The sequence below is a fragment of the Myotis brandtii genome, unplaced genomic scaffold, assembly GCF_000412655.1.
Source record: "Myotis brandtii unplaced genomic scaffold, ASM41265v1 scaffold433, whole genome shotgun sequence".
Classification (NCBI taxonomy): domain Eukaryota; kingdom Metazoa; phylum Chordata; class Mammalia; order Chiroptera; family Vespertilionidae; genus Myotis; species Myotis brandtii.
In genome coordinates, this window is record NW_005366559.1 from 831,495 (window position 1) to 841,520 (window position 10,026).

The 10,026-nt window shown below is 52.4% G+C and overlaps 1 protein-coding gene across 1 annotated transcript in view; it reads right to left on the reverse strand.

Annotated features, from left to right (window-relative positions):
- The window catches only part of OSBPL1A (oxysterol binding protein-like 1A), a 119,070-nt gene that overhangs the window by 78,003 nt on the left and 31,041 nt on the right, over positions 1-10,026 (reverse strand). The window contains exons 11-13 of the mRNA XM_014546152.1: positions 9,162-9,260; positions 7,097-7,222; positions 1,359-1,440 (exon numbers count right to left, since the gene is read on the reverse strand). Coding sequence (XP_014401638.1) covers positions 1,359-1,440; positions 7,097-7,222; positions 9,162-9,260 — 307 coding nt within the window. The remainder of the gene's footprint in view (positions 1-1,358; positions 1,441-7,096; positions 7,223-9,161; positions 9,261-10,026) is intronic.

Sequence of the window (10,026 nt, forward strand, 5' to 3'; positions counted from 1 at the left end):
AATATTTGATTTGATTGTAGTTCTGATGGAAGTTTTTTTCTTTGGTGCAAGTTAAGGGAATTAATCTTTATATTTCATTTCACTGTGGTTCTACATCTATATATATCTATATATATATATCTATATTTTTTTTATTGATTTCAGAGAGGAAATGAAAGGGAGAGATAGAAACATCAATGAAGGGAGAGAATCATGGATCGGCTGCCTCCTGCACGCCCCCCACTGAGGATCGAGACTGCAACCCGGGCATGTGCCCTTGACCTGAATGGAACCTGGGACCCTTCAGGCCTCAGGCTGATGCTCCATCCACTGAGCAACACCAGCCAGGGCTACATCTTTAAAATGTTGCCATATCATCTTTTTGGCAAAGATGGTGTTTTAAGAGCCCAATGCTGGTCAACAGTCTTAGCATAACTCTATGCATACACTCCAGACCGCTGCAGAGGTGAATTCTAGCGAATAAAGCTGTGATTGTTTCTTAAAACCCACTGCGGGTGAACCGCGCTAACACACTATTCCAGCGCAACTCATCATCACAACGACCTAACGGTTAGGTCCTAACCGCTGTCTTCCACAGCTGTCTTCCCACAGCGGTCACTGCTGACACACACCACGCCTGTGGAACTGGGGGATGTCCGAGGCGCATCTGGAGACACAGAGCATCTATACCAGTTCCTCTAACGGGGACATTTCCTCACAGTCTCTGGGCACATAGACACGGAGCCTGGGAGTTCACTGAGGGAAACCAGCTCACGCTTAACACGGGTAGTTAGTAATCACCTCGGAGAACGGAAGCAATCACACGCTAGTACAGACCGCACGGTCAGTCTAAGAAACAGTTCCTTAAGGTACAAAGTCAGTGGTACTTTTCAACACTTCATACTGGTATTGGATCTGACACTGCAGGTTGTATCGGATTGTGTTTTGATTTCTGAAGGATCTAGTCAACTCCTAATGATTCGTAACTGTGGAGAGGGGAGACACGGGAAGGTGAGGCGGGCTGCCATCAGCAGATAGGCTCATGCAGATTCGCAGAATCGAACGCCCAGCCCTGGAGACCGCCGGCCTCACTCACAGGGAGGAAACGGCTCCTCGAGCAGCAGCCCGCAGGGGGCAGGGCAAGGGCCAAGCCAGGACCCTCACCACGGCTCCACACGCCAGTTCTCTCGAGTCACCAGCGGGATTCCAACCACACAGCCAAAGTGAATTTCCAGCCCCAAAATGGTAACTTTGCCTCTGTTTTTCTTTTTCTTAAAAGAATAAAAATATTTAACCTAAAGGGCAAGCATCTAGGAGAATGGCTGTGTCGGAGGGCGGGGCTGGCTGCAGTGCCGTCTCTGGTTTGGGTGGTTTTTTACCTTCAGCCACTTCACACTCCTTCACCATCTGGAGAAAGCCTGCGAGCTCCCTATCCAGTCGCTGCCGGCAGGCCTGCGCTTTCTGGAAAAGAAACACAAACAGAAAGAAACTACGTGAAAACGCACCATTAAGAGAATTTTTTATTACAGATGCTTTAATGTCCCATCAAAACCCTTAGTTCACAGGCTGATACACTGTAATACATTCTCCTAACAGAGCAAATGGTGAGGAAGACTGTTCCGACCTGAATGTAAGCCAATCACTACAGAGTCACAAAAGCAAGTATTTCTAAATTCTAAGTACCTTCAGCATCTGCTGTGTAGGCACCGGACGACGGCGCTCGCTGCTCCCCACACCCACACCCCATGCACGTCCGAGGCGGCCGGTCCCTGACTCAGCACCGGTTAATAGGCTTGACTAGGTTCATCGGGAAGTTACCAAATGCGTCCCTTACTGCGTCTTTAAACTATTAAAAAGTCCAGATGGTGCTCGAACTTGGAATCAGACGCCGAGCCCACTGAGCGCTCTAACTGCGGCCGCCCCCACAGAATCGGACACGCTAAGGACACGCTCTCGGCGAGAAGCAGCTGATGACAATGCGGTGACGTCAGGGACAGACAGAACCCTTCCTGTCACACGGAAGTCTCCATTCCCAGGTCCTGACAGCAACGCAGACAGAGCGTCCGTGTGCGCTGTGCCCGCCTCCGTGTGCACCTGGAGTCCAACATGAACGATCAGAGAAGTCCATCCACTACATGAACAGTGTGACTTTAGAGTTAACTTTACTTATGGTTTCCCTTTAAAGAGGGAAGACGAAGCCAGGAAACTGTCGCTGTACAGTGGATGGTGATGGGAGTAAAAACATCTGTTCTGAGAACCTCGGCCTTGGGAGAACCCCCCTGTGGGGAGAGAACTTGTTTAGCTTCGTGACTCTTCCCGCCTTCGCACTGCTCGTCTCCACGGCCAACCACTGGCACCGTGACCCCCAACCGGATCTCTGAGCCCAGGGACACACGCCCTGCTCTCCTTTGGAGTCTCAGTGCTGTCTGCTCAGCGCAGCCACGGAGGAACCGGTCCTGGGAGCATGTGAGTGGCGGGCGCTGTCCTCCTGAAAGCCTGCGTGACTCTGCTCTGAGTTCTCATAACATGAAGATGCAGTTCACCTGTTCTGAGAGAGCGTCCCACACGCACCTTGAAAGCCCCTCAGAAGTGCAGGGGTTTGCTGGGCGACCTCTCACAGGGCGAGGGGGGGGGTGGACAAGTGGATCTGGGGGCTGAGACCTGCGCTGGGACCACATGGGGCTCACGCCTTATTCGCTCCCCCCCCCCTCCAGGCCTACGGAGCTCAGCATCCGCTTTCCTGCCGTGGGGAGCGAGGTGCACAAAGGCGAGAACTGGCCTCACTTGCAGACGGCGAGCCCCTCGCAACACGCTGGTCCCCAGGTGACGACCAAGGACAGAGCCACCCCCACAGCATCGTCCTCGACACCTGCCTCTCCCGCCTCCCCTCGCACGTCTACCTGCCCTCACTGACGACAGTTCCTGACGACTGACTCGTTCTCCAGGGTCGTCAGACCAGCTGGCGGAGGTCGCTCCACACACTCCGCTCTAGCGGGGACCAGGGGGGCCCTGCCATCAACCATCGGCGCCATTTGACCGACACTGAGAAGAACGGGAAGAGGCAGTGAGACAGAGCACGCTCTCCGACTCGCTGCCATTCTGCTCAGCAGCCGCCGGTTCTTTTCTGAAACCTGAGTCACTTATGAAGGTTAACGCCTGCGATTCTCCGTGAGCCCAGCGTGGAGCCTCTTCCCCGAGTCTATGCCGTTCCCGGGGGGCGACTAAGGGACTGTTTTAGGTTTTACTCTTTATTGGTTCCACAGCCAGGGGGCCCCACTGGGAGCCATGTTCTAACACCGGGTGTGGCAGTATTTTAAAGCCACGTTCTCTGGGCACAGAGCACAGTACCAGCATCGCACTACGGACCGGGGCCTGTGGGCACGAGCCCACGGACATGGGCCCACAGACACGGGCCCACAGACAGGCCCACAGACAGGGGCCCACAGACATGGGCCCACGGACAGGGGCCCACGGACACAGGCCCACGGACAGGGGCCCACAGACAGGGGCCCACAGACAGGCCCACGGACAGGCTCATGGACAGGGGCCCACCGACACGGGCCCATGGACAGGGGCCCACGGACAGGGGCCCACGGACAGGGGCCCACGGACACGGGCCCAGGGGCCCACGGGGCCAGGTGAGCAGTGAGCCCCTCCCACAGCCTGGGCCTCCTGCGCCCCCTCCACCCACCCAGGTGCCAGCTGTTGGCTTTATTTGACTTCGTTGACGTTGACTGACTTCATGGTCCCTGCCCCACAGGCCAGCTTTAACATGTGTCCCAAGGAGGGGCCTCAGGGAGGGGGGGACAGAGTGGGAGGGAGGAGCCATGACTTCCGGGCTCGGCTAGGACGCCCACCTGTGGGGAGCAGCCCCGGAGCAGCTCGCCCGCCACGCGCAGTCCAGGCAGCAGATGACTGACCGGGCGCGAGAGGAGGTCGGCACCAAAGGGCAGACAGAGACTCCGCTGACTTACACCCTGGGACACGCAGCACCGCCTGCCTCTTGCCACTGGCAGCATCGGGGGCCCTCGGCGCAGGGGCTCGGGCTGAGGGAGAGGAGCCGCTACATCCCACAGGGCGGCTGTCAGGCAGGTGGGGACGTGTCAAACTCATGCAGCGGAAGACGTCAAATGCGTGCAGCTTGCTGCATAGAGTCACTACATCACGTTAAACACTGAGCAGCATGGATCGCAGACCCTGAGGACACCCCACTCCTCTCCGAGTCCCCCTACGTCCACCACAGCCTAGAGGACGCCGTCCCCCACCGCCCGCCATTGCAGCGTCCCTACGCCTGCTCTTGCTGCTGCCTGGTGATCGCCGGGGCTGCTCCGTACCCTCATGTGTTGTTGTGGGACAGACGTTTACACAAGCAAACCCAGGCCAGAGAGAGAGGCCGCTCCTCCTCACACACCATCAGCCCTCGAGACCGTTTCCACCCTCTCCCAGCCTCCAGGCAAACGCTGCTGCCAGTTCCCCTCTTCCCAACGAGGAAGCCTGCACAGCCCTGAGGGCACAGCCCTGCTCCTCTTCCCCGGGGGCAGCGCGTTTCATAGCTCCCTCCCGCTCCGCCACGTGCGCACCGCCTCAGTCCTGCACGGACACACCCCCTGCACCTCCAGCCTGTGCCGACGATAGTCCTCTCTCTGCACATTCACTTAATTAGGGATCATTTATTCTAAATCAGGGAAGTTTGGTATCACTTTCTCATTCGGTTAAAAGGCAGCATCATCTGCTCATTACTCCTTATCCTGCAGAACCAAGAGTGTCCAACGAAGAGGCCCCGCTTTGCGAGCGCCGCCCCGAGCCTAAGGCGGGCGGTGGGCCCACAGGACGCCACGGTGATGGCAGTCTTGTCTCCGTGCCCGCGGCGCGGCCCAGGTGGCCTGAGCTCCTGGCGGTGCCCGTCAAAAGGAAGGGCTGAATTGACTTGGTTCTGATTATCTGCATGTCTAGCAGGTCCTGTACAGCTCTACGCCAATACTGTGGGTGAATCTCTCTTCCAACTGTCATTTCTGAACGATTCCCCAGTGGCAGGAAGCCGCCATTGCCAGGACTGGTCGCATCCCCTCTCCCTGAGGCTTGGCCTCAGGCAGGACAGATGGACAGCTGGGAGGACAGCGGTAAGACTGCGGAGGGAGGCCCTCGTGTCGAGGGGAGAAAATCGAGACCAAAAGCAGCAGATAACACAGTCAGGTGTTCCAGCCTGAGTTGATGCCCCACTTTCTTGTAGGCCCAGAGCAGGCTGAGGGAAGAGGGTCCCTGATGGCCATCGGGGGTTTGGAGAGCGTCCCGTCCCGAGTCCCTGACCTCCTCTGGGGAGCCGGCAGACGCCTAGAGCTGGCCCCACCATGCCCTGGCGCCCTAAGACCCGGAGACCCAGGGCCTGTGGGGCCAGCCTGCACACGCTCATTGCAGAGTTCACCTACGTGGGACTGACCTTCAGAAGCCGCAACAGAGTGAGAATTCACAGACGAGCATTTAAATCCTGTTGGTCGAGATGCGGCTACAGCCCCCAAACCTGGAAGTGCTTGCCACTGGCTAAGGGCTCACTGACTTCAGGCGATAAAATCTAGAAAGCAGCCTCGGGCGTGGCTCGGGAGCTGAGCATCAACCTATGAACCAGGAGGTCACAGTTCAATTCCCGGTCAGGGCACATGCCTTGGTTGCAGGCTCAGTCCCCAGTAGGGAGCGTGCAGGAGGCAGCCGATCAATGATTCTCTCTCGTTATTGATATTTCTCTCTCTCCCTCTCCCTTCCTCTCTGAAATCAATAAAAATATATATTTTTTTAAATCTAGAAAACAAACACTTCATGGTTTTAAAGTTAACACAGAAACACAATATTCAAACGAGTGAAATGAGAGGTATAGTTGAGGCTGGGAACCCAAAAAATCTGAAAACTGTGCCAAAGAAGAAACGTTTCTTCAAGAAAGTTGGTAAATAATATGCAAATTAGCAGACTTTTATTTTACCTATAGCTTCCACTAAAAAGGTCATAAAATTACCATAATCCTGGAAAGATATTGGTGCACGCTGAGTCCTCCCAGGTTTCATCATCGACCGAATTCGGAGGAAAGATGAACTGGAGAGGAGTTCTTTTCACGCAGGCGACCAAAAGTTAAAATATATAGCAACGTTTTTTATTTAACACGATTTTGGCCATAGATACTTAAGCCTTCTTTATCTATCCACACAGCTTTAATGTCGGTGCAATGCTCTGGTAGATGTAACTTGTGCAAAGTTCCCTGACCTAAAAATTACGTGGTTGGCACATCACACACTGGGAATATCTCAATACAACGCGAAAGCTCCACGTCTTCCTGTCCGTCACAAACGGAGGCCGGACCAAAGACTCAGAGCTCTTTCTCACCTAACAACGGCCCTTAAGAGAACGCCTGAGGGGTCAGCAAACAAGCTCATTCAAGCTGGTGATTTAGAAACACTCATTTCCTGCAAGTATTTCACTTCATTTTTAAAAAGGATTACAGCCCTAGCTGGTGTATAAAAAATAGATTACATTTAGTGGGCAAATTCACATTCTCTGACACAATTATCTGGACTGAAACGCATGTTCCTCTCTTAGTTATAATTCTTCCAACCCAATTCTCACTTAAAAGGTAGAGCCAAGAACAAAATACCCTTCATGTCCATGACGACACGCAGGCTGTGATTTCTGCCCGGATGAGGCATTGCTGTCCCTTCCGACGAGGCCTGCACTCTGCCTGACGCTCCCTCACCTGACCCACAGAGCACAGATCGCAGGAGCTCCGTCCCAGGAGGACGCGGGCCAGCAGGGCATCGCTGTGGCTGCATTGTTTAACTCTGCAAGTGCAGTGAAGTCACAAAGGGCAGTGAGGCAGGGCGCCCCCTGCTGGTGGCAGTCCTCCAGTGGAGGAACAACCTGCACAATGCACACGTTAACAGGACGGACGCGTGTGGTCACACCCTTAGAGCACAGAGCCACAGTGGACAGTGTCACCATAACGCACAGTATCGTAGACTATTACTGGACAAAGAGCAACACTATGTCCATGGCCAGAACTCACATTAAAAACATTCCCGTTGCTGGTGAACCTGAATGAGAGGTGTCGCAGAGGCAGGTGCGGCTTCGTACTTACCTCCAAGGACTCCTGCAGGTCCCCAGCAGAGCCTGCCTCCTCCTCCTCCTCCTCGTCCGGCACCTGGTCCTGGGAGCAGTAGTGCGTGCTGTAGGCCGCGTGCTCCTCGATCGCCTGCAGCCAGTCCTGAGGAGCCCAAACAGTTAAATTAAAGGGACATGTGCCGGCCGATGAGGCTCAGTGGTTGAGCATCAATCTATGAACCAGGGGGTCACGGTTGGATTCCCGGTCAGGGCATAAGCCCGGGTTGTGGGCTCGATCCCCAGTGGAGGGTGTGCAGGAGGCAGCCGATCCATGGTTCTCGCTCATCATTGATGTCTGTCTGTCTGTCTCTCTCTCTCTCTCCCCCTCTCCCTTCCTCTCTGAAATCAATAAAAATATTTTTTAAAAATTAAAAAATAAATTAACTAAAGGGAAATGCATTTTTACTCAAAAGAGGTAATATGACAATGATCTGGAAAGTATAAAGTTTATATGGCCTAAAAATACCAACAATGAAATGATACACATCTCTTATCTATAACATGTCTAGATTTTTTTTAAATCCCGAGAAAAAAGTAAAGGTAAAATAAAAAATTAATTTTTTATAATATATAACAGTAATAATAATAAATAAAATATTGATTTTTTTGAGGTCAGCAGAGCAGACCAATAGCTAACTGTGTATAACTGGAAAAAATTAGAAACAACTATCAAACGAGAAAATGATTTTTTAAAATATTCATAAAATCTGCTTTTCACAATATTTCTGCAACTTTATTGAGGTATATTTTACATATTACATAATTTACTCATTTCAAATGTAAATTAATTTAAATAAAATGTACTAATTTATAACTTGCACCCCCAAAAGTTCCCAATATTTTTTAAAAATATCATCTATAAGTTTATATACTCATTGATATTAGTAGTTAAACACATTATAAAAACTAAGTAATGGGCAGAGTTTTGCACTTAAAATACTAGGTTCTCAAAACTGTTGAATAAGTTATTGTACAATAACATATCCAAAAAGAATTTTACTAACTTGCAATCAAATTATAAGCATAAGAAACTCAGGTCATTTTCAGAGAACCAACAATTACCTTCATGCTTTAACTTTTACTATGTTTTTTTTTTAACAAGCAGTGACTTTACAAAAAGACCGAATATTTGCCCTAAAATACCTGTCTTACTTATTCCTCATTATAGTATTATTCAGGGTCAAATCTTCCATTTCATGAAATGTTGGGACTGTCATAATTTGAATTATTCAGGGTTCTTTGTGGGGCCACAATTAACCACACTGGAAGATAGATCCTCTCAACCCCTTACACAATTTACAAGAAACAAGAGAGGCCTGTGAATGCTGCTGTGAATGCAGCATGGCTCAGTGGTTGAACTTTGACCTATGAACCAGGAGGTCATGGCTGGATTCCCAGGACACATGCCCGGGTTGTGGGCTCGATCCCCAGTGTGGGGCGTGCAGGAGGCAGCCGATCGATGATTCTCTCTCATCAATGATGTTTCTCTCTCTCTCTCTCCCTCCCTCCCTCCCTCCCTCTCTGAAATCAATAAAAATATATTTTTAAAAAAAAGAACATGGCATCTCCATTTAAGCGACATGAATTCCTGTCACCTGAACCCTAATCTCTTGCTGCTGCTATTGTTCAATTTACCAAAAAGAAGCCTTGAGTCCCCACAGGCATGAACCAGAGCAGCTGGGCGGGTCCGCTCTGCCCTTGGGCCATGACCTTGGAGAGCACGGGAGGAGGCAACCACCTCATGGCCTTCAGCTGCCTCACCCACAAAGTCGGGGGCAAACTACACACCATCAGGTCGTTTCCCAACCACGGGAGGCTGTACCTCCACAGAATCAAAACGAGAGGCGTTACGAACAGAAACACCTGCAGGTCCATGCGGGCGGAGCACCGACGCGCCAGCCAAACCCCAGCAGCTGCCAACATCCCCCCCTCCCCCCGCATTAAAAAGGTGCGACCAGCGAGGCTGGGGGTCGCCATGGGGCTCCCATGCTTGTCTCTAATCGCCCTGTAGGTTTCAGGAGACCCGTGAACCCACAAATCACCTCTCTGGCCTGCGGAGGGCTGTTCTGAGGGACCTTGAAGCCATGAACAGAGTCGTCAAAGCATTTAACGGAGAAGAGGCAGCTGTCACCGGGCTTGACCTTGGAGACAAGAAGGCAGTGAGACACCACCACGTGCGCACATAACAGAAGCTTCACAGCAACCCGCGACCTATGACCCAGGAGGTCAGGGTTCGACTCCGGTCAGGGCACGTGCCCAGGTTTCGGGCTCAGTCCCAGCGGGGGGTGTGCAGGAGGCACCCGATCAATGATTCTCTCTCATCACTGAAGTCTCTCTCTCTCTCTCCCTCTCCCTTCCTCTCTGAAATCAATAAAAATATATTTAAAAAATAAGAAAGAGAGAGAGAGGGAGAGAGAAGTGCTGATGTTGAGTGGCAGGCCCTGCGGCAGCTGACACCTGAGGACACCTGGTGGGGACCCCGGGGACTGCGTCCAGGCTCAGGCTCAGACCCGCCTCCCAGAGGAGAAGCTGGCTGTCTCCTGAGCTCAGAGCCCGAGCTTCCTGCTCTGACACGGGCTTATCAGCACCAGGAAACCTCCCACCCCACTGTCCTCCTTTACCCATGCACAAACACGCATGTGCACATGCATGCACACGTGACCACACACACACAGCACGGGGCAGAAGTAGGCCTACAGTTGTGAGTACACCCCACAGCTCGTTCTTCAATCTCACTCACTCACTGGCTTGTTTCCCACTGAACAACTGTAACCCTGCTCCTGCCCCGCCCGCTCCATGCACGTGTATCCTTACACATGTTCCCGGATCACTCATCTCTCGTCCCGCAATACGAGGACCAACCAAAGCTGGTCCGTTTAGAGTGGAGACGCCCCCTCCTGGGCCCCA